General features: G+C 38.3%; 1 protein-coding gene across 1 annotated transcript; it reads right to left on the bottom strand.

Moving 5' to 3' along the window:
- Nucleotides 1–1,914: 1,914 nt before the first annotated feature.
- Nucleotides 1,915–24,804, bottom strand: LOC101612796 (bile acid receptor-like). Its single transcript, XM_012950933.2, has 10 exons — nt 24,706–24,804; nt 18,168–18,530; nt 15,680–15,820; nt 8,346–8,485; nt 8,149–8,252; nt 7,922–8,022; nt 6,639–6,752; nt 6,021–6,140; nt 4,611–4,724; nt 1,915–2,224 (listed from the first exon to the last, which is right to left on the bottom strand). Exons 1-10 carry the CDS (start codon nt 24,767–24,769, stop codon nt 2,013–2,015), a joined length of 1,473 nt encoding a protein of 490 aa, XP_012806387.2. The 5' UTR covers nt 24,770–24,804; the 3' UTR covers nt 1,915–2,012.
- Nucleotides 24,805–24,808: the final 4 nt, after the last annotated feature.

A 24,808-nucleotide genomic window follows, 5' to 3' on the forward strand; every position in this document is an offset into this window, starting at 1 on the left:
GCACAAAGTGGCACATGCAGCTGGAGTACGTTTACAGTGGCTGGAGGCCCTGGTGTGTCCATTCTCTCCTCTTTCTCCTCTCTCTCTCCCTCTCTCTCTCTCTCTCTCTCTCTCTCTCTCTTTCTGTTCTTCACTTTCTCTTTCTCAAATAAATATTTTTATAAGTCTATCTTATTCAATATTGTACTAGAAATCTTAGCAAGATCCATGTGACAAGAGAAGTAAACAAACAGTATACAAATAGTAAAGGAGTCAAATTATTTTTATTTGCAGATAATGAAATTCTACAAATAAAAGACCCTCTGGCTCCCTATAAAACTATTAGGGCTGATAAACAGTCTCAGCAAACTAGTAGGATATGAAATTAGCACATGGAAATCAGTACCCTTCCTATATTCCAATGCCAAACATGCTGAAATCAAGAAAATACTCCTGTTCACAATTGCCCCAAAAAAGTACCTGGTAACAAGCCTAACTAAAAAAGCAAAAGACCAGTACAATTGAAACTTTTAAAACACTCAATGGAGGATTGAAAAATAATTAGGAAATGGAAAGGCATCTCATGCTCCTGAATTGAAAGAATCAATATTGTGAAAATGGTTCATACCAAAAGCAATCTACAGATTTAATGCAATCCCTATCAAATTTCCAATGTCATTCTTCACTGAAATAGAGAAAACAATCTAAAAATTCATTTGGAAGCACAAAAGACCTACGATACCAATGAAATCCTGAGAGTAAAAAGTAAGACTGCAGGTATCACCATATCTAGCTACGAAATATATTACAAAGCAAGAATAATAAAAACAGCATGGTACTTGCTCACAGACATGTAAATGCAGAATAAAGGACCTAAGTATAAACCCATATAGCCATCTGATTTTTTGACAATGCCAAAGTAATCACTGGAGGAAAGATAAAATTGTTCTGGGAAAACTCGATATCTATATGTACAAGGATGAAACTAGATCCTTATTTCTCTCCACCACAAGAATTGACTCCAAATGGATCAAAGACAGACCTTAACATATACCTGAAACTATGAAAGAGCTAGTACAAAAAAACAGGGGAAAGCTTCAAAATAAAAGCATAGGCAAGGACTTTTAAAAAACATTTTATTGACAACATCCATACATACAGACAATATTCCATGATCATAATCCCTTCCCGCCATCCTTCCTTTTCCCCCTCCCAAGGCCCCCTCCACTGAATCCCTTCTTCTTTCCAACTAGTCTCTCTTCTATTTTGATGCCCTCATTTTTCCTTTCCTCTCATACAGGTCTTGTGTAGGGTTAGCATCAGCCACTGGGGATCAAGCATTCAAACACATGAATATATCGGGAATATTCTATATCCAACTACCATACCCACTATTTTATACAATTAACATGCACCAATAAAAAGATACAATTTGAAAAACCTTTGCTCTCCTTTAATAATTCACAAAATGCTATAACAGGAATAAGGTTTAAATGTTAGCTCTTTATTCTGTCAACTTGGCCTAAACTGATAAGGGACATAGACTTCCTCACTCTAATTACAACCATTTCTGTTAGCTAACCTTATTTCATGTTTATAAACTATGTATGATACTAGATTAAAAAGTGGAATTTCTTAGGTGAGGGCTTTCAGTTTCCTTTTGAGGAAATCATGCACAAACAATAGTCACTGCTTCTTTCATATGTTTTTTCTTTTGAAACAGGGTCTTACAACATAGCCCAGGCTGCCTTCGAACACATGGTCCTCAGTCATCATGGAGTGCTGACACTGTGCCACCATAACCATTGCTTCCTTTGAGTCCACTCATGAAAAGAATCTTAAGTGCCCATTACTGATATGCCAATATTTCACAAAGTTGACAAGCCCTCATGATGTCCATCTTGTGGTGAAATAATGAGAGCTCAGGAATCCTGTTCATGTCTTTTAAATTAGTCATTCAATTCAGGTTTAGAAAATTTAAGCCAATCCTGAACATTTTAAACTTTCAGCACTGTGCATACAAATTCCAGCTTTCAGAGAATAAACTTGGGGTCTTTTGTTTTCTGAGAACCCAGTATTTCTGAGTGATTGTGATTCAGAGTTCTCAGTTCTGTAAGCCTCCCTATGAGATGAGCAAAATGCTGTGGATCTTCTGGATGATAGATTTTTGAATATTTATACAAAATTTTTAAAACTGGTTCTTGTAATTTTTCCACATGCTGCTTATTTTTAAGGCATGGACGATCTGAAAAACATCATATTTGCCTTAATATATATTACAAAGTGATAGAAGACAGGAAATTCATTTAATAAAATGAAGTTAATAACAATAAAAATTACAAATATATGAAGAATCTTTAGTATCTACCAAATATATTAAGTAAATGACCTAAATTTATTACTTTATTTAATCTTCATAATATCATTTGAGCTAAGTTCTATTTTTTGCTACAATTTTTCAGATAAGCTTCTTGCAACTTAAAGAATTAAGTAATTTCCATGAAGTCACATAGAAAAGAAATGATTAGTAAGTCGTTTTAAGAATTTAACAGTAACCAAGAACTTACTTGATACTTTGGAAGATTAAGTAATTTCCCTAAGGTGCATAGGAAGGAAAGGGAAATGCTGAAATCCTTACTATAAAATAGGAACCAACCAAGGATTTATGAAGGTTAGACAGCCTCCTTTCATCCAATCATTTTGCTAGTTATATAGCAACATGCTTAACAGGGAAAAAAGTTTTGCCCTTCATTTAGCTTATATTCTGGGTCTGAAAGGAGTGAGAAAAAGAAACATATATACATTTTTTAAACACAAAGACATAGGGACTGGGAGATTTATTTCTCAATGGGTAACCATGTTTGCTTGCAAAGCGTGCTGGCTCAGGTTTGACACCCCAGTACCCACACAAAGCCTGATGCACAAAGTAACAAATTCATCTGTAGTTTCTTTGCAATGGCAAGAGGCCCTGATGTGCTCATTGTCTCCCTCTTTCTCCCTCTTTCTCTCTCTCTCTCTGTCTCTCTCTCTTTTTCTCTCTCTCTCTCTCTCTCTCCCTTACAAATAATAAAACAATATTTTTTAAAAAGTAAAAACATAACACACAGCGATGTGTTATAGAGAAAAATTAATAGTGGAAAAAGGACATGGAGAAAGGAATGACATGATCTGACTTACATTTCAAAGAACCTCTCTGGCTCCTGTGTAGAGAACAGACTCTAGAAAGGCAATTGCAGAATCGGGAAAACCTATTAGAAAGGGAGATTCCATGGGGCTGGTTGGCTAGAGACAGTAAGAAGTAATTAAATTCTCAGTATAGTTAAAGGGCAGAGACAACAGACTTGTTGCATATTTTATAGGGACATAGGAGAAAGAAAGACATTAAAGATGAGTTGAACAATTTTGGCAGGTACAACTTGAAGGATGGAGATATCATTTACTAGAGATGGAGAAAAAATATGAGAGAATTGAAGTAGAGGGAAATCAGGAGTTCACCTTTAGGCATTTTAAATTTGATATGCCTGCATCAGACATATTGCTATTAATCAACCAGAAATCTTGAAGAGGCTATATAATAAAGTTTGGGGGACCACTACAGGTCAGTACATAAATGTGGCAGTAGTGAGTTCATACATGGCCTTTAAAGCCATGAAATAGGATGAAATCATAGCAGAATTGAGTACAGAAGGAAGAACTGAGCCTTGGAATACTCTAACATACATACTGTGAAAGATGAGGAAGAGTGAGTAAAGGAGACACAAAAAGAACAGCTAATTAATAGGGAAAAATCAAGAGAGGATGGTGTTCTGGAAATCAAGTGGGAAAAAAAGGTCAAGGAGGAATCAACTGAAACTAAAATGATGAGAGTGTTCTAGAGAAAACGAGCATACAATCTTCTCTGCCACATGCAGCTGATGAGTCAAGATGAGGACCAAGAATTCACCACTGGACTCAGCAAGAGCAAAGTCCTAAGATATTGACAAGTGAGCATGGAGTGAAAACGATGAGCTGAATCTGACTGTAGAGGGTCATGGGTGAGGAAGAGGACGAAAATGAAGACTGAAGTACAGAAACTCTAAAGAAAGTATTCTGTGAAGTAGATTAGAGACACGGGAGTGCATATAAAAGGGGATTAATATCAAGAAAGCATTCTTTCTTTCTTTTTTCTTTTTTTTTTTTTTTTCAAGGTAGGGTCTCGCTCTGGCCCAGGCTGACCTGGAATTCACTACGTGGTCTCAGGGTGGCCTCAAACTCACAGCGATCCTCCTACCTCTGCCTCCCAAGTGCCACCATGCCCAACAAAAAGACATTTCTTTTTAAGATGGATGAACTTAAAGAATACTCTTATAGCCGGGCGTAGTGGCACATGTATTTAATCCTAGCATTCAGGAGTCAGAGGTAGGAGGATCACCGTGAGTTCGAGGCCCCCTGAGACTACATAGTGAATTCTATCTAGATCAGCCTGGGCTAGAGTGAGACCCTACCTTAAAAAAAAAAAAAAAACTCTCGTAGAGAAGAAACTTGAAATGAAAAGAAATTGGTGTATTTGGCTGCAATTAATAACAATAAGCACAAGCTTTGTGATTTTATTGACAAATCTAATGTAAGTTTTTACTACTAAAGATTTTTACCTGAGAATAACACAGTTGCTGCTATGAGCAGAGCATATTCAACATCTGTTATATTAAGTCCACTCATTCTTTTGTAGAAGTAAAACAGTGAAGTAATAAATTCTTTAGTTATACCTAAAAAGATTAATGTAAAAGTATGTTTTCATCAGGGCATAGTGAAGAATCAACACACTGTGATTCTCATTTATTCCCCAAAATAATATATGAGGGCTGGAGAGATGGCTTAGCAGTTAAGCGCTTGCCTGTGAAGCCTAAGGACCCCGGTTCAAGGCTCCATTCCTCAGGACCCACGTTAGCCAGATGCACAAGGGGGCGCATACATCTGGAGTTCGTTTGCAACAGCTGCAAATATGAAGCTTGAAACAGGGATAAGTTTCAGGATGGCTGCTCCTACTGCATGGGACCTGTGTAAGGCCAGCACAGACTGTCCCTTATTTTTTTCAAAGGCCAACATCTGACTCTCCTCCTTGGTTCACTGGGTATGCTGTGGAGAGGAAAAGACTAGAGCAAGGGCAGGATCTCTCCCAAGTGGTACAAGTTGGAGCCTGTTGGACTGAGCACCTTTGACTTGCAGAAGCTTCTCTTCTGTGTTCCTGGATTGCTTGCAAGTCTCAGACTTTTACCCCCAGCGTGGTTGCCCATTGTAATGAGAGGAAAGGGGTTTGCTGGCAATATATGACAACATCAGGATCCTGAGGAACTAAGAAATGCTCCTCAAACAACTAACCAAGGACCCCATGTGGCTTCACAGATAAATAGGGCATGAATTACAATGATGTATCCAAAAGAAGAAAATGGCTAGAATAGACTGCTCATTTATGACTGTGGCAGTTAGAATGTGAATGTATGCCCCTGTAGCCTGAAGTATTTTTGATTAACCTTGCAAATCAAGTGTCCAACAGCTGCTGGAGGAGGTGTCACTGGGGGCAGATCTTTTAGTCTAGCCCTAAGGTGTTTAAAGAGCCAGTATGAGCTCTGGCTATTGGTGCTTGCTGGTGTTGGACTGTTTCTCCCTGCTGTGGATGCTGAAGTAAGCCAGCTTCCTTGGCCATTGGTAGTGTTTGCCCTGGAATCTGTAAGCCTGAACTAAACTCTTTCCTCCCATAAGCTGCTTCTGGTCAGGTGTTTGTCCCAGCAATGCAAAGGTAACTGCAACAGATGGCTTCCACAACACAGACGTTAACCAACTTTGTAAACCAACTTTAACCAACATGGGAAGCACCCCTGGAAGAGAAAGTTGGGAACCATGGAACAGGCATACTTATAACCCTGGAAAAGGGAAAAAAGACTCCCCCCTGTGAGGAAAGGGTTTAGTGTGCTTGCTGAAATGAAATGGGGCTCCTTTGAGGGAAAAAAAAAAAGAAAGAAACATACAGATCCAATCGAATATTTTGCGTGGTGAAATGTTACCATTTGGAGTAGCAGAAGGCTCTTCCTTGCAAACTTTCCTCATGGAATAGACACTTTTGTCACCACTCTGATCACGAGCATCCAGCGCATGAGCCGAGTGTCTGGATACACTCATCGAACCTAGCAAAAGGGAAAATATGAATTCTGATATTTTTATAATTTTTGTGTAGATAGTAAGCTCAATCTCTTTCAGAATCCAGCATAGCTATAAAGGAAATATTTCCAACAAATAGCAGATTTATGAATTTTTGTCACTGAAAAATAAAACTAGGTACTAGGCTAAGAGAAGCATATATATGTGTGTGTGTGTGTATATATATATATACATATATATATATATGTATATAGAGAGAAAATATATATATAGTGTGTATGTGTTGTATATATATATATATATATATACACACACATATATATAGTATGTACATATACATACTGTATAAAGAACCCCCAAACATGCTATAAAGAATGTCTCTTCATTTAAAAAAAGGTATATGAATGTATTAGAAAAGTCTTGATAAACAGCTATCAAAATGTGATAAGAACAAAACAGTTTAATATTTATAATGTGTTGCTAAATTTAATAAGCTCTGCTGAAATTTATTTATTTATTTTTACTTTTGGAGGCTGATTCTTTTTGACTATAAAGTTGAGCTCCATGCAGGAACAGCACTTCAGTGTTTGACTCTTTCTGTAATGCAGTCTGATCCTCACTGGTCAAATTTTCAAATCCTTAAAATAAAAAAAGAAAGAAAGAAACTGATAATGAGCCAGGCATGGTAGTAACACCCCTTTAATCCCAGCACTTGGGAGGGCAAGGTAGGAGGATCACTGTGAGTTCAAGGCCAAGCTGAGACTACATAGTGAATTCCAGGTCAGCCTGGGCTACAGTGAAACTCTGCCTCAAAGGACCAAAATAAAGATAATGTTACCAGCCGGGCGTGGTGGTGCAGGCCTTTAATCCCAGCACTCGGGAGGCAGAGGTAGGAGGATCGCCATGAGTTCAAGGCCACCCTGAGACTACAGAGTTAATTCCAGGTCAGCCTGGACCAGAGTGAGACCCTACTTCGAAAAACCAAAAAATAAATAAATAAATAAATAATAAAGATAATGTTCAGCTATTCAACATGTTAAATTACTTATTTATGAATCCTAAAAGTTCCCTTGGAATATCATAGTATAATAGGCCCTAAAATTACACGGCTTTTTGTCCCCCTGATGGCTCCTTCCTTTAAAACGGATAAATTTTTTTAATTAAGTATTTTATTTAAGTCAGGCATGGTGGTGCACACATTTAATCCCAGCATTTAGGAGGTAGAGGTAGAGGATCACAGTGAGTTCGAGGCAACTGTGAGACTACATAGTGAACTCCAGGTCAGCCTGAGCTAGAGTGAGATCCTACCTCGAAAAAAAAATTATTTATTTGAGAGAGAGGTGGAGGGCAGCAGAGAGAGAGAAAAAGAGAGAGAGAGAATGGGTGTGCCAGGGTCTCTAGCCACTGCACATGAATTCCAGACATGTGTGCCCCTTGTGCCTCTGGCTTACATGGGTCCTGGGGACTGAAACCTGGGTTCTTTGACTTTGCAGGCAAGCGCCTTGACTGCTAAGCCATCTTTCCATGACCCCCCCCCAAAATGAGAAAAAATTGTTTAAATCATTTAAGGGCTAGAAGAATTGTTCAGTGGTTAAAGGCACTTGCTTGCAAAGCCTGATAGCTGAGTCGATTCCCCAGTGCTTATGTAAAGCCAGTTGCACAAAGTGGAGCACGCACATGGAGTTTATGTGCAGTAGCAGAAGGTCCTGGCGCACCCGTCCTCTCTCCTCTATTCTTTCTCTCTCAAATAAATAAATATTTTACAAATTCATTTAAGTATTAAGTTATTTTTTCCAAAGGTAATTACCTGGGAGTGCCCTGGTAAAGTCCATCAGCCCATGGACATGTAGGACTGCTGTCTCTGAGAGTCTCAGAAAAGTTAGTTCTGCATTAGCATACTCCTGCAGTTAATCAAGAAAAAATAATGGAATTAATAAATGTTCTTTTCTTTCAGATCACGTCTGAAAATTTTAGTCATGCTGTTGTTTCCAAGAATAATTACAAATTATTTCTTGCTAGTAATAAATACATACAAATCCATTTGTCTCCACTAAAGGAATCATATGTCTTTGATGAGCAGCCACAATATCATTAATAAGATATTGTTCCTCTTGAGTTAGTTTCAGGCTTTGCTGAATCTGTAAGGACATAGAGGGGGAAACTATGACATGTACTTATTAAACAAGATCTCATTAAAGGAGTAAGAAACTGGATAAAATGAAAAGTCTTGCCACTTTTCCAGATCGAGTGGTAGATGACACAAGTTTGCTGTCTGCCCCTTCCTGTCCCGCTCTGGTGATGGAGTGACAGGTATTCTGCTTCAGGCTCTTCCGAAGTCTCTTTGATTTACATTGGACTTCTGTGAGCAAACCTGTAATATGACACAATCCACACAAAATGTTTTGGTGTAGCAAACAACAGGGTTTGATGAAAATTGTCATATACATGAATGATCAAAGACTTGTCATGCGCATTACACATCAATGAAATTACATTTCTGTGCCTTTTTCCTTTCATAGTTACCTTGTCTACTTCAAAATAATTATTCCATACAATTATTAGAAATTATTCTCTAGCTGGGCGTGGTGGTGCACGCCTTTAATCCCAGCACTTGGGAGGCAGAGGATTGCCATAAATTCGAGGCCACCCTGAGACTACATAGTGAATTCTAGGTCAGCCTGGTCCAGAGTGAGACCCCACCTCAAAAAAACAAAAATAATAATAATGATGTTGATTATTATTCTCTAAATTATAAATTTATATATTTACATGAGAATTTTTCATATTAATTGTATCAAAAAAGCAATATGGAATATCAGAAGAAATGTAGAGCTACCTTTGCTATGGCTTTTGTTCTTGATTTTTACATCATAAGATCAGGAGAGGATGTCATCTGGTGTTGAAAATAAGCTATGTCTTTCCCCTTTTAAATAAGACAAGGCAATGATATTCTTTTTATTACGTGAGCAGTTTGTGTTCAGTGCTTCTTACTTTTACAGAAATTTTCATCATCAACTGGTATCTTTACTGGAACAGCAACAGTTACCATAATTCACTCCTAAATCAACCAAATATTAACAGACCTGTCATTTTGTGTAAGTATTTAAAGCATACTTTTTATATAAAACTATTATATGGAGAACTGAAGTACAAAACAAAAGCCTTAGGCCCTTTCTAAATGATTTTATTACTTGTTAAAGAAATAAATATATCAAAATATAAAGCCATCTAAAGCATATCAAGTACTGTACATGATAGTGCCCAGCTGTAATACCAACCACTCAGGAGAATGAGGCAGGAGGATCACAAATTTAAGGCCAGCCATGACAACTCACTCAAACTCTGCCTCAAAATTAAGAAAAAAGAAAAGGAAAACACTATCGAGGTGGTGGAGAAATGACTTGGTGGTTAAAGTGCTTGACTGCAAAGCTTAAGGACCTGGGTTCAATTCCCCAGAACCCATAAAAAGCCAGATGTGCAAAGTGGTGCATGTATCTGGAGTTCATTTGCAGCAGCTAGAGGCCCTAGCATGTGCCCATTCTGTCCCCACCCTTTCTTTGCAAATAAATTAAATATTTTAAAAAAATCAAGTAAGTATCAAAATAAGTTGAACTGAAAACACAAATGTAAAAGCTAAAATAAAAAAAAAAGTCACCGGGTGTGGTGGCACACATCTTTAATCCCAGCACTTGAGAGGCAGAGGTAGGAAGACTGCCATGAGTTCAAGGCTACCCTGAGACTGCATAGTGAATTCCAGATCAGGCTGGAATTCACTAGAGTGAAACACTACCTTGAATAAAACAAAACAAAACAAAAAAATAGAAGGTACTTGAACAGCTGTAGTAAAAAAAAGTTGATTACTATATAAATGTCAGTGCTGGAAATCTTCTCATTGGTAAGTCAAAGGTTCTCTCTTTTAGTTCTAATCAATATTTTTGTCTTGTTTGATTTGTGGCTCATTATGTAAGCCAGCTGGCCTCAAACTCTCCATCCTTCTGCCTCAACCTTCTTAGTGCTGGCATTATGAGCATGTGCCACCATGCCTGTTTCCAGTTAATATTTTAAACTAAGATCTGATGAAATTTATCAGTGTCAGATGTCTAAGAGAAATGGCTGGGGATGTGGCTTAGTTGGTCGAGTATGCCCAAGGCCTTAGGTCAGCCCCCAGCCCCGCGTGAGACCAGGGGCAGCACATGCATGCAATTCCAGCTCTTGAGAGGCAGACGTAGAAGAGTAAGAAATTCACGGTCATCCTTATCTACATGAGACACTGTCTCAAAAAAAAAAAAAAAAAGAGGCAATAGTGCAAACATTATATGACAGCAGAAATGCTCTTCACAGATTACATAATATGCTGACACGTAACAGGGCAAGTTCACTGGAGATAGATGTTAAGACCTACAAGTAGTCCAGTTGGGCTTTTCCAGTGCCTCTTACAAGAGATGATGTCTCAAGCCTGTAAGATCAGATTTACAAGACTTCTCAACAAATCTTAACAGACTGCTGTCCCAGACTGTGTTTCTGGTTATAATATAGCATAATGTTTTACTTAACAGATGTCATGACTGGCTGGCATGCCTAACTTTAAATTGCTTCTCTACCATTTCGTTTGCCAATTTGATTTCTCTATCTCTGACCATGCTTCCCTGAGGTTTGTCTGAATAGCTATAAAGACATGAGTAAACTGATTATAATGTTTGTAATGGCAAAGGAGTAGTTTGTCAACTTTTAGCTCAACATGGGACAATAGTTTTAGGATCAAGACCTATCAGCTTCCACTAAGGTTTAACTGAGCTGAGGTTAAAATAAAGAAAAAGGGCCAGGCATGGTAGCGCACACCTTTAATCCCAGCACTTGGGATGCAGAGGTAGGAGGATCATGGTGAGTTCGAGGCCACCCTGAGACTACATAGGAAATTTCAGGTCAGCCTAGGCTAGAGTGAGACCCTACCTTGAAAAACCAAAAAATAAAGAAAGAAAAAGAATCCACCTTTAAAAAGGGACAAGAAAAAGAGAGTACCAATACATGATGTATCCATATAAAATATACTACTAATAATAATAATAATCAAAAATAGGACTGGAGAGATGGCTTAGCAGTTAAGGTGCTTGCCTACAAAGCCTAAGGACCCAGGTTCAACTCTCCAAATCCCACATGAGCCAGATGCACAAGGTGACACAAGCGTGCAAGGTTGCACATGCTCACAAGATGGAGCACATGTCTGGGTTCAATTATAGTGGCTGGAGGCTCTGGCATGCTAATTCATTCTCTCTCTCTCTCTCTCTCTCTCTCTCTCTTTCTCTTGCTCTCTTGCATTAAAAAAAAAAAAGATCAGCCAGGCATAGTGGCGCATGCCTTTAATCCCAGCACTGGGGAGGCAGAGGTAGGTGGATTGCTGTGAGTTCAAGGCCAGCCTGAGACTACATAGTGAATTGTGAATTCCAGGTTAGCCTGGGCTAGAGCGAGACCCTACCTTGAAAAAGAAAAAAGAAGCCGGGTGTGTTGGCGCACACCTTTAATCCCAGCACTCGGGAGGCAGAGGTAGGAAGATTGCCATGAGTTCAAGGCCACCCTGAGATGACAGAGTTAATTCCAGGTCAGCCTGGACCAGAGTGACCCTACCTCGAAAAACCAAAAAAAAAAAAAAAAAGAAGAAGAAAAAGAAAAAGAAAAAAGATGGGCTGGAGAGATGGCTTAGCGGTTAAGTGCTTGCCTGTGAAGCCTAAGGACCCCAGTTTGAGGCTCGATTCCCAAGGTCCCACGTTAGCCAGATGCACAAGGGGGCGCACGCGTCTGGAGTTCATTTGCAGAGGCTGGAAACCCTGGCGCGCCCATTCTCTCTCTCTCCCTCTGTCTTTCTCTCTGTGTCTGTCGCTCTCAAATAAATAAATAAATAAATAAAATTAAAGAAAAAAGAAAAAGAAAAATATCAGTCTGTTATGCTTGCCTCAAAATATTATATATATATATATATATATATATATATATATATATATATATATATATACACATATATATATATATATATATACACATACATATTAATAGAACAAGGATTAGCTGGAAAGAAGGAATTCAATGCAGGAGGATGGGTTGGAAGAACTGAGGAGGGTGATGGGAAGATGGGAAAGGATAATATCATAGTATATTGTGTATATGTGTGGCAGTTTGAATATAAAGTTAAAAGGGGGCTGGAGAGATTGCTCAGTGGTTAAGGTGCTTGCCTGCAAAGCTAAAGGACCAGTCTCAATTCCCCACGACCCACATAAGGCAAATGCACAAGGGGACGCATGCATCTGGAGTTCATTTGCAGCAGCTGGAGGCCCCATTCTCCCTCTCTCTCTCTCACACACACACACAATAAATAAATATAAAATATAAAAGGTTCAAGAGGGGCTGGAGAGATGGCTTAGCGGTTAAGGTGCTTGCCTGCAAAGCCAAAGGACTCATGTTGGACTCTCCAGGTAAACCAGAAGCACAAAGGTGAGGAAAACGCAAAGTTACACATGCCCACTAGGTGGCGCAAGCGTCTCGAGTTCAAATGCAGTGGCTGAGGCCTCCGTGTGTGTCTCTCTGTCTCTATCTCTGTCTAAAATTAAAAAAGAATTTTAAAAAGCTAAAGAAAGAAAAGGATGATCAGCAATGTCAAGGGAAAAAATCAAGTATGTTTTTAATCTACTTTAATATATCCCTAGTAACCAAAAAAATTAATTTTAAATTCTGCTCTTTCTCAATGCATTGTATAACTTAATCACTAAAATGAGAAATAAGTAAAAAAGAGAGACATGTTTGATTCCAACTGCACATTAAGATCAGCTATTGAGAGCTGGAGAGATGGCTTAGTGGTTAAGGCATTTGTCTGCAAAGCCAAAGGATCCCAGTTTGATTCTCCAGGACCCATGTAAGCCAGAGGAACATGGGTTTCTCTCTCTCTCTCTCTCTCTCTCGTAAATAAATTTAAAAATATTTTTTTAAAAATCCGCTATTGAGTATCATCTTTGGTAGTAGACACAGCACTTTAAAACAAGAGAAAAGAAGTCATGAGAAACAAAATACTTGACATATGTGGTAATAAGAGTCCAAAAGAAAGGAAGTAGCATACAGGTCTTGTTTGTACAGGTTTCTATGAGCAACTATGAAGTTGGAAAATGATTAATCAAAGTACTAAACATATAATCGCCTCAAGTCAATTTACCAGTAAATGTAGTATGGAGATTTGAATTAATGGTGACAGGAATCTGAATGCATGGCAAGAACATTTGCATAATGTTTATGTCCATTAAACATTCCTATTAGTTTCTTTTTCTTTCAACTTGGCATAATTCCTTTAAGTTAGAGGGAAAGAAGGCTCATTTCATTATATAGTGCCTCCAAAGAATATAAGTGTCCTCTCACAGGTGTTTTTCAGCATAGATGACTTTTCAGAAATTGGTATGGACTGAAAACTTCATATGTTAAAAAAAAAAAATTATAGGGCTGGAGAGATGACTTAGCATCTAAGGTACTTGCCTGCAAAGCCTAAGGACCCATGTTCAACTCTCCATATCTCACATAAGCCAGACACAGAAAAGTAAGGCAAGTGAAAGGTCACACATGCCCACTTGGTGGAACAAGTGTCTGGAGTTCAATTAAAGTGGCTGAGGCCCTGGCATGCCAATTCTTTCTCTCTCTCTTTCTAAAATAAAGATTTAATTTTTTTAATTTATATATGTTTTTTGAGGTAAGGTCTTGCTCTAGCCCAGGCTGACCTGCAACTCGCTGGGTAGTCTGAAGTTAACCTCACATTCACAGCAATCCTCCCACCTCTGCCTACCCAGTGCTGGGATTAAAGGCATGCGCTACCATGCCTGGCGTGTGTGTGTGTGTGTGTGTGTGTGTGTGTGTGTGTGTGTGTGTGTGTGTGTTTTGAGGTAGGATCTCAGGCTGACCTGGAACTCACTCTGTAGTCCCAGGCTGGCCTCAAACTCAGAGATCCTCCTTCCTCTGCCTCCTGAATGCTGGGATGAAAGGTGTATACCACCATGTCCTGCTCATATATTAAAATTCTAGGGCTGGAGAGATAGCTTAGCGGTTAAGCGCTTGCCTGTGAAGCCTAAGGACCCCGGTTCAAGGCTTGGTTCCCCAGGTCCCACGTTAGCCAGATGCACAAGGGGGCGCATGCGTCTGGAGTTCGTTTGCAGTGGCTGGAAGCCCTGGCGCGCCCATTCTCTCTCCCTCTACCTGTCTTTCTCTCTGTGTCTGTTGCTCTCAAATAAATAAATAAATAAATAAAAATTCTAACTCCACTGTGATAGTATTTAGAGATAGGGTCTTTGAGAAGTCATCATGTCTTTCATAGGTTGAGAGAGAGGCCCTGACAATGGAAATGGTGCTCAGTGTCTATTTTGAGCATTTGCTTTCCTCTTCATTATATGAAGCAGTGCAGAACACGGTGATGAGGCAGCTGCTGAACTAAAAAGAACGGAGAGATGACTAAAAAACATTTGATAGCATAAGGAGAAGGTAATAACTGTTTGCATAAGCATACAGTAGGCATGAAAGGAAAACATTGTACTCTATTAAGAAAAATTAGGATGGAGAATGGAATTTCAAATGGGAAAGTGTGGGGGTGGGGAGGGAGGGAATTACCATGGGATATATTTTATAATCATGGAAAATGTTAATAAAAATTTAAAAAAAAAAGAAAAAAAGAAAAATTAACTTAAGCAGGGCATGGTGGTGCACGCCTTTAATCCCAGCACTTGGGAGGCAAAGGTAGGAGGGTCGCCATGAGTTCAAGGCCACCCTGAGATGACAGAGTTAATTCCAGGTCAGCCTAGACCAGAGTGAGACCCTACCTCGAAAAACCAAAAAAAAAAAAAAAAAAAAAAAATTAACTTAAAAATCACCCAGTAGTACTACTGTAATGATTAAATTACATTTAAGAAAAAGTACAGCTAATATAGAAGAGACTCAAACAGTTTGGTACTCTTCCACCTGTGGAGTTGAGTTTGGATTTTGTTTTCTTTTTTTAATCCTGGGGCTCAAACCCAAGGCTTCATGTATACTAGGCAAGAATTGTACCATTGAGCTGCATGCCCAGTGCAGGAATTCACTTTTAGCACTGATGTATTAACTGTTAGTAGGTTTTACATATATAGATATCAGGTGAGCTCTTGGGAATTATTAATTTTCAATTCTGCTCTTTCTCAATGCATTATATAACTTAAAGTTAAGTAAGCTGAAAATATATGAATTTCTAATTAAGATGAAAACAATATCAGTTTCCAATTTAAAGCACCAGGACTCCTTTAATCCCAGGACTCTGGAGGCCAAGGTAGGATGATCACTGTAAATTCCAGGCCAGCCTGAGGCTACATAGCGAATTCCATGTAAGCTTAGGGAAATAACTACTTGGTTAGTTGCCATCCTAAGTGAGCAATTGTTAGATAGACAGATTAGATCCAAATGAATATGTTGGCATTCAAAATGACAGTTGAACCATGTATTAAGTTAGTTCTCAGTAAGGTAAGAAAAATTTTAAATTCCCTTAAAAAAACAAAACTACTAACACAATGGCACTTACATTCTGCCAACATTCCCACTGCTTTACACTTTTTCAGTCTGCACTCTTGGCATTTTCTACGCATGAACATGTCCATTTCACAATGACCACCATTCTTGCAACTATATACTGAATTTTTTGTGATGCTACGTCGGAAAAAACCTAACAAAAAAATTTTCACTGATTAACATGTATTTTATTGTCATTTTTATTAATTTAAATGCCCTTATAATAACTAAAGTAATCAAGTTAACTAGATTATTTCAATATAATAAATTTTTCTTAATAGGAAAGTTTAGTTTAATATACATATATCTAGAATGTTATCTAATCCTTTCTTAATTGATATATTCTATGCCAATGTTGTTCCTTTCAATATCACAGCTGAAAATTAAACTGAATAGCCCTACCACATTAAGATAACTCTCTAATTTTCTATAGGTATATTACTTATTAGCATTATATTTTACCAAAAATCAGGATCCCACAAAGCATCTCCAAAAGGTTCCTTGACAGGATATATAGCAACATAATAAAACTGTAAGCAAAACCTCCCTTTTCTCCTCAAATTTTTACTTAAATCCATATTTCCCAAACACATATTGCTAGTTTATATGGTCTATGACATTGACGAGACCATGATTGGGGGGAGGGAGGAGGGGTGTTTTCCTTTCACTTCCTATGTCCACGTATAGCATTTTCTCTTCCCACGACCTGCGACATTTCCCAATCCATGCAATAACCACTGCTATTTCAGGAGGCTGCCAAGTGTAGTCAGAGCGCCGTGCTAGAGCCTTTTCACACCTTCTCCCTTGATACACACTTGAAAGTGAGATCTTCATGATTTAGCGCCAACCAAGGCTTTATTCTGCAGCGGACTTTCAACAGCAAGACATTGCACCCCACGAGGAAGTCAACGTCAGGCATGGTGACGACATCTTTCATCCTAGCACTCAGGAGGCAGAGGGAGGAGGATCACCGTGAGGCCACCCTGAGACTACATAGTGAATTCCAGGTCAGTCTGGTCTAGAGTGAGACCCTACCTTGAAAATTCACACAAAAAAAAAAAAAAAAAAAAAAGGAAGCCAAACCTTGCCTGGCTATACTCTTCACAGAACTGTTACCTCATTCCCAATAGTTCCCATTTGACTATTTTGCAAACAGTGAGTTGTGAAATTTTTCCAGTAAGATTTCAACCAAACTGCTAACAAATGTGTTTACATGTTTACTTATGTTCTATTGGCCTAATTGTTTACAGGTTTGATGGGTGTGTGTGTGTGTGTGTTTGTGTGTCTATGAGTGTATTTGTGTGGTGCTGGAATCAAACCCAGAACTTAGTCACACTAAGCAAGTGTTCTACCACCTAACTACAATCCTAACCCTGCATTTGTGAATTTTAAAAAATCTAGAGCCAGGTGTGGTGGTGCACGCCTTTAATCTCAGCACTTGGGAGGCAGAGGTAGGAGGATTGCCATGAGTTCAAGGCCACCCTGAGACTGCATAATGAATTGCAGGTCAGCCTGGGCTAGAGTGAGACCCTACCTCAAAAAACAAAAGCAAAAGCAAAATATATATTCTAGAATGTTTCAAACTTGTTCAAAATCAAAGACTGCTTCACTTTTTGCAAATGCCAGTGTACATATTGGTCTTCACTTTCAGACTTTTAATTTGCTTTCAGAAAGAACACTTTGAAGAATCTTTTAGCCAGGTGTAGCAGTGCACACCTTTAATCCTAGCCCTCAGGAAGCAGAGGTAGGAGTTCAAGGCCACCCTGAGACTACATAGTGAATTCCAGGTCAGCCTGGGCTAAAGTGACACCCTACCTCAAAAAAAATAAAATAAAATAAAAAGAATCTTTTGACTTAAAATCTGAGAAGTCATTTAATTCAAATCTCCTCCAAATGTGTAAATTATATGAACCACATAAAAAGATGTAATAGTTAACATTCAGGTTTTTTTTTTTAAGAGACAGTGAGAGTAAGAGCAAGAGAGAGGGGGAGAGAGAAAATTAATATGCTAGGGCCTCAGCCATCGCAATCGAACTCCAGATGCATGTGCCACCTAGTGGGCATGTGTGACCTTGCACTTGCATCACCCTTATGCAACTGGCTTAAGTGGGATCTGGAGAAAGATGGAAGGTGGGTCCTTAGGCTTCGCAGGCAAGTGCCTTAACCACTAAGCCATCTCTCCAGACCAACATTCAGGTTTTTTAATGTCATGGTTTTTTTCTGACATCAAATTCTTCTAGGAATATAGAAACCTTCTGTGATGCACATATTGAATTTTATACTGAAATATGAACGTTATTTTCAAAAATGAGAAAACTAGACCCAAACTGCATTTTTATTTTCATGTGTTCGATCATGCAGATTGATCTCTCTGAGCATGCCATGCTTCTCCATGGTTTTGTTTTTCACATTTAAAAAAGTAAGGATATGTTCATGTGCCTAAAATCTCGTGACTCTTCGGAGAGCAGCAGGACCCCAGTGTTGCTTTAGTTTGCTCTTACCCTTGCACCCTTCACAAGGAAGTGCGTTGTAGTGATATCCTGATGCTTTATCTCCGCAAACCACACAGAGTTCTTCCTGTCCTTTCCATCGTGAAGAACATGTAAGTCTGGACCTCTTCATTCCAGGACATTTGTCTTCAGCAGCAGGAACAACCACATAAGTGGATTGACTTAATTCACAGGAGTCAAGTCCACACTGTCCACCACCACTGTACTGTGGACCCAGGCTATAGGAGTCGAAATGACTTTGTAAAGTTTGGGGCCATACAGTAGCAGGAAACTGAGCAATAGGACACTCAAAATCAGGTGATTCTTGAACATCAGTGTCATATAGCTGATAATCAATGTATTCTGGCAAAATATCTAGTTTTGTAAACATAAAAAAAGAACACATGGTAAAATGTTAAAAGTTCATAATCGTTTTCAAATTTCAAAGTATTTTATGCTCAACAAACAGGGTTAGTTCAACATGTCCACCCCACCCCACAGGACTGCTGTCTGGCATGACGGCCACATAGTAACTGGAGTCACCCTGTAGTGCAACAGCTTCATCTTGATGAGTGAAAAGCCACAATAAGCAAAGACTGGAGAGGGATTTATCCCCTGTGGCAGATAAGGAGTATGCAGAGTCATCTCTAAAACAGACCTGTCCAGGAAATGAAAGAAACAGGGGGAATTTATTTAGGAGCCCTATGGATGCTTTTAGAGGGATGCCAATTTTTAAGCATGCTCCGTTGAGAGCACATTTAAGAAAATACAGCATATGGGAGAGATGGCTTAGCAGTTAAAGGCGTTTGCAAAGCTTCCTTCTCTTTCTCTCTCTCTCTCTCTCTCTCTCTCTCTCTCTCTCTCTCAAATAAATAACAAAAAATGTGATCATGGTGATTTTTAAAATGTTTTATTGTGGGAGGAGAGGAAAAGATTTATTTTGGCTTACAGACTCAGGCAGGGAGTTCCATAATTGCAGGGGAAAATGATAACATAGGCCTCCTAGCCAATATCAAATGGACAACAGCAACAGGACAGTGTACCATAAAATAGTTTTTTTAAGTTATTTTTTTGCAAGCAAAGAGCAAGAGAATGAGGGGGAAGAATGGGTGCACAGGACCTCCTGTCGCTGCAAAAGAACTTCCCTTGTGAGCATCACTTTTGCATCTGGCTTTACATGGGTACTGGGCAACTGAATCCAGGCTGTCAAGCTTTTCAAGAAAGTGTGTTTACACTCCAACAGGAGGACATTACAATCCTAAACATATATGCACCTGTCATGGGGGCTCCCAAATTCATCAAACAACCACTATTAGAACTAAGGTCACAGATAACACCAAACACAGTAGTGGTGGGTGACTTAAACACCCCACTCTCATCAATTGACAGGTCATTCCGGGAAAAAATAAACAGAGAGGCAACTGGACTAAATGAGGTCATAGACAGAATGGACTTAACAGATATATACAGGACATTTCATCCAAATGCTGCAGAATATACATTCTTTTCAGCAGCACATGGAACATTCTCTAAAATAGACCAAATATTAGGACAAAAAGCAAATCTTAACAAGTTCAGAGAAATTGAAATAACTCCTTGCATTCTATCGGACCACAATGGAATCAAACTACAAATCAATAGCAAGAAAAGCTATAGAGCATACACAAAATCATGGAAACTAAACAATACACTACTAAATGATGAATGGGTCAATGAAGAAATCAAGAAGAAAATCAAAAAATTTATAGAGTCAAACAATAATGAGAAAACAACATACCAAAATCTCTGGGACACAATGAAGGCAGTTCTAAGACGTAAATTTATTGCCTTAAGTGCCTATATTAAGAAATTAGAAAGGTTGCAAGTAAACTACCTAATGCTTCGCCTTAAAGCCTTGGAACAAGAAGAACAAGGCAAACCCAAAATCAGTAGACAGGAAGAAATAATAAAGATTAGGGCAGAAATTAATGAAATAGAAACAAAAAAAAACTAATCCAAAGAATTAATGAAACAAGGAGTTGGTTCTTTGAAAGGATATACAAGATTGATAAACCCTTAGCAAATCTGACCAAAAGAAAGAGAGAAGAGACACAAATTAATAAAATCAGTGATGAAAAAAGTAACATCACAACAGATTCCAGAGAAATTCAAAAAATCATAGGGACATACTATAAAAGCATATACTACACAAAGTATGAAAATCTGAAAGAAATGGATGATTTCCTTGGTTTATATGACCTACCTAAATTATATCAAAATGAGATTAATCATTTAAATAGACCTATAACAAACATGGAGATCCGAACAGCTTTCAATGATCTCCCAACTAAAAACACTCCAGGCCCACATGGATTCACTGCTGAATTTTACCAGACTTTCAAGGAAGATATAACACCATTGCTTCTTAAGTTTTCCAGGAAATAGAAAAAGAAGGAATTCTACCAAACTCCTTCTGTGAGGCCAGCATCACCCTGATACCAAAACCAGGCAAAGATAGAACAAAAAAAGAAAATTAAAGACCAGTCTACCTCATGAACATAGATGCAAAAATTCTCAACAAAATATTGGCAAACAGAATACAAGAGTATATCATAAAGATCATTCACCCTGACCAAATAGGCTTTATCCCAGAGATACGAGGATGGCTCAATATATGCAAATCTATAAATGTAATACATTACATAAACAGGCTGAAGGACAAAAATCACATGATCATCTCATTGGACGCAGAGAAAGCATTCAACAAAATCCAGCCCCTTCATGATAAAAGTTCTACAGAGACTAGGAATGGAAGGAACATATCTCAATATAATAAAAGCTATTTATGACAAGCCTACAGCCAACATATTACTAAATGGGGAAAAACTGAAAGCTTTTCCACTAAAATCAGGAACAAGACAAGGGTGTCCACTGTCTCCACTTTTATTTAATATAGTTTTGGAAGTCTTAGCCAGAGCAATAAGGCAAGAGACACACATAAAAGGGATACAAATTGGAAAGGAAGAGATCAAGTTATCATTATTTGCAGATGACATATTTCTATACATAAAGGACCCTAAAGACTCTACTAGCAAACTGTTAAAGCTGATAAAAACCTACAGCCATGTAGCAGGATACAAAATAAATACACAGAAATCAGGAGCCTTCATATATGCTAACAACAAACACACAGAGGATGAAATCAGAGAATCACTCACATTCACAATTGCATCAAAAAACAAATAAAAAATAAAGTACCTTGGAATAAACCTATCCAAGGAAGTAAAGAATCTCTACAATGAGAACTTTGAAACTCTCAAGCAAGAAATTGCAGAAGACACTAGAAAGTGGAGAAACATCCCTTGTTCCTGGATTGGAAGAATCAATATTGTGAAAATGGCAATCTTACCAAAAGCAATCTACACATTTAATGCAATCCCTATCAAAATTTCAAAGGCATTCTTCATGGAAATAGAAAAAACAATCCAAAAATTCATTTGGAATCACAAAAAACCTCAAATATCTAAAATAATACTGAGCAACAAAAGTAAGGTTGGTGGTATCACCATACCTGATTTTAACCTATACTACAGAGCCATAGTAGCAAAAAACAGCATGGTTCTGGCACAAAAACAGACATGTAGATCAGTGGAACAGAATAGAGGACCAAGATGTAAGTCCAGGTAGCTATAGCCACCTGATATTTGAGAAAAATGCCAAAAATACTCATTGGAGAAAAGACAGCCTCTTCAGCAAACGGTGCTGGGAAAACTGGGTATATATCTGCAGAAGGATAAAAATAGATTCTTCTCTCGTGCCATGTACAAGAATTAAGTCCAAATGGATTAAAGACCTTAACATCAGACCGGAAACTCTGAAACTGCTAGAGGAAGAAGTAGGGGAAACCTTTCAACATATTGGTCTTGGCAAAGACTTTCTGAATACAACCTCAATTGCTCAGGCAATAAAACCACAGATTAATCACTGGGACCTCATGAAATTACAAAGATTTTGCACTGAAAAGGACACAGTGAAAGAAGCAAAGAAGCAACCTACAGAATGGGAAAAAATCTTCGCCAGCTATATATCTGATAAAGGATTAATATCTAGGATATACAAAGAACTCAAAAAGTTAAATAATAAGGAATCAAACAAGCCAATCAAAAAATGGGCTATGGAGCTAAATAGAGCATTCTCAAAGGAAGAAATACGAATGGCATATAAGCATCTAAAAAATGTTCTACGTCACTAGTCATCAGGGAAATGCAGATTAAAACTACATTGAGATTCCATCTCACTCCTGTCAGATTGGCTACCATCATGAAAACAAATGATCATAAATGTTGGCAGGAATGTGGAAAAAGCGGAACCCTTCTACACTGTTGGTGGGAATGCAATCTGGTCCAGCCATTGTGGAAATCAGTGTGGAGATTCCTAAAACAGCTAAAGATTGATCTACCATATGACCCAGCTATAGCACTCCTAGGCATATATCCAAAGGAATCATCTCATTTCCTTAGAAGTACATGCTCAACCATGTTTATTGCTGCTCAATTTATAGTAGCTGGGAAATGGAACCAGCCTAGATGTCCCTCAACTGATGAGTGGATAATGAAGATGTGGCACATTTATACAATGGAGTTCTACTCATCGGTAAAGAAAAATGAAGTTATGAAAATTGCAGAAAAATGGATGGACCTGGAAAGGATTATACTAAGTAAGGTAATCCAGGCCCAGAAAGCCAAGCGCCACATGTTCTTTCTCATATGTGGATCCTAGCTACAGATGATTGGGCTTCTGCGTGAGAAGGAAAATACTTAGTAGCAGAGGCCAGTAAGTTAAAAAGGATATATAAAGGGAAGAGAAAGGAAGGGAGGAGGGTACTTAATAGGTTGATATTGTATATATGTAAGTACAATGATTGTGATGGGGAGGTAATATGATGGAGAATGGAATTTCAAAGGGGAAAGTGTGGGGGGAGGGAGGGAATTACCATGGGATATTTTTTTATAATCATGGAAAATGCTAATAAAAATTTTTTAAAAATAGCCAAAAAAGTAAAAATAAATAAATAAATAAAGTCAAAAGAAGAATCATGTTTTGTGGCACATGAAAATTATATGAAATTCAGATTTCATGATCCATAAATAAAATCTCACTGGAGCACAAAAAAAAAAAAATTAAAAGTCTAAACGTCCAAAAAAAAAAAAAAAGTGCCTTTAACTGCCAGGCCACCTCTCCAGCCCCAAAATAATTTAAAACAAAATAAAAGAAAAGGAGTAGGACACATTTTTGCACATGCTTAAGCTCAACGTTATGGTGCCCATACAGAAAGTGCTAGAAATGCCTCTGGCCATGCTCAGCTTGCCCCATAAGCCTTTAGCTAAAAATAAGGAAAGAATGTTTTGAAAGTGCATCAACACTGTTGTCCCTGAAGGGACATGCTTCACTTGGACACTACCCACAATACCTGGCAAATGCTACAATTCCAGAGATGGATCATCATGAGAAGAAAGGGCCACAGTTGCTAATGGCTCATGCTAAATAAAAGTGAATATAAGCCAGGCGTGGTGACACACGCCTTTAATCCCAGCACTCAGGCGTCAGAGGTAGGAGGATCTCTATGAGTTGGGGCTTGCCTTGCAATCATGAGGACCAGAGTTCCATCCCCAGAACCCACATGAAAATGTCAGATGTGGAGTACACATGAAATCCCAGAGCTGGGGAGGTGGAGACAGGCAGATTCCAGTCCAGCATGATTGGTGAGTTCCAGGTCAATAAGAGAACCTGTCTTCAAAAAAAGGTGGGCAGCACTGGAGAGATGGCTTAGCTATTATGTGCTTGCCTGCAAAGTCAAAGGATCCAGGTTCAATTCCCCAAAACCCACATAAGCCAGATGCACAAGGTGGCACATGCATCTGGAGTTCATTTGCAGTAGCTGAAGGCCCTAGTGTGCCCAGTCCTCCCTCTCCCTCCCTCCCTCTCTCTCGCTATCTCTCTCTCTTCCTCTCAAATTAAAAAGAAAAAAAGTGGGGCAATGTTACTGAGGAATGACAACGGAGATTATCCTCTGGCCCACACATGCTTGTGTAGTCACACACACACACACACACACACACACACACACACACACATACCACATGAATAATAATAAAAACTATATGTAAGATTACATTTATATTACAGCCTTAGTGTTTTATAGAAAATTTCTAGTGTCACATTCTTTCATTCTGTCTTTCTCTTTTGTAAGAATCTTATATTAAAATTAACATTTCAAGCTTAACTACTGGGAAGTACACTTACTAAGTTGAATAAAAATTTGCCTCAGCAAATCCCTCAAAATGACTTCAAATTTACATATTAATTTTCTAACTGAATACAATTTTAGACTACTGTGCTTTTCTTTCTATTTTATTCTGGATTATAAATATATTACTGTCTTCTTAAATGATTGTCTTTCATAAAGGACAAAGTTATTCCTTCCTTTGTTGCTGTTTTTAAATCTCTGTAATACCACAATTTCCACAAAAATATTTGATTGACTCTTTTACTGTAGTGTTTTATTACATACCATAGTGTTCCACAGGTCCAGCAAGACAGTACCCATCAGATGTAGTGACATAGGTATCTGCCATCCTCAGACCCAGTTCTCGAAGTTTTGTTTACTTCAACAA

Source organism: Jaculus jaculus, chromosome 19, assembly GCF_020740685.1.
Source record: "Jaculus jaculus isolate mJacJac1 chromosome 19, mJacJac1.mat.Y.cur, whole genome shotgun sequence".
Taxonomy (NCBI): domain Eukaryota; kingdom Metazoa; phylum Chordata; class Mammalia; order Rodentia; family Dipodidae; genus Jaculus; species Jaculus jaculus.

Bases quoted from the DNA above. Each gene is read 5' to 3' on its own strand.
- LOC101612796 (XM_012950933.2), bottom strand. From the start codon at position 24,769: ATGGCAGATACCTATGTCACTACATCTGATGGGTACTGTCTTGCTGGA. The intron at 18,531-24,705 runs GTATGTAATAAA...TTACAAAACTAG, and splicing joins TGGACCTGTGGAACACTATG to ATATTTTGCCAGAATACATT. The intron at 4,725-6,020 runs GTAACATTTCAC...TAATCTTTTTAG, and splicing joins GCCTTCTGCTACTCCAAATG to GTATAACTAAAGAATTTATT.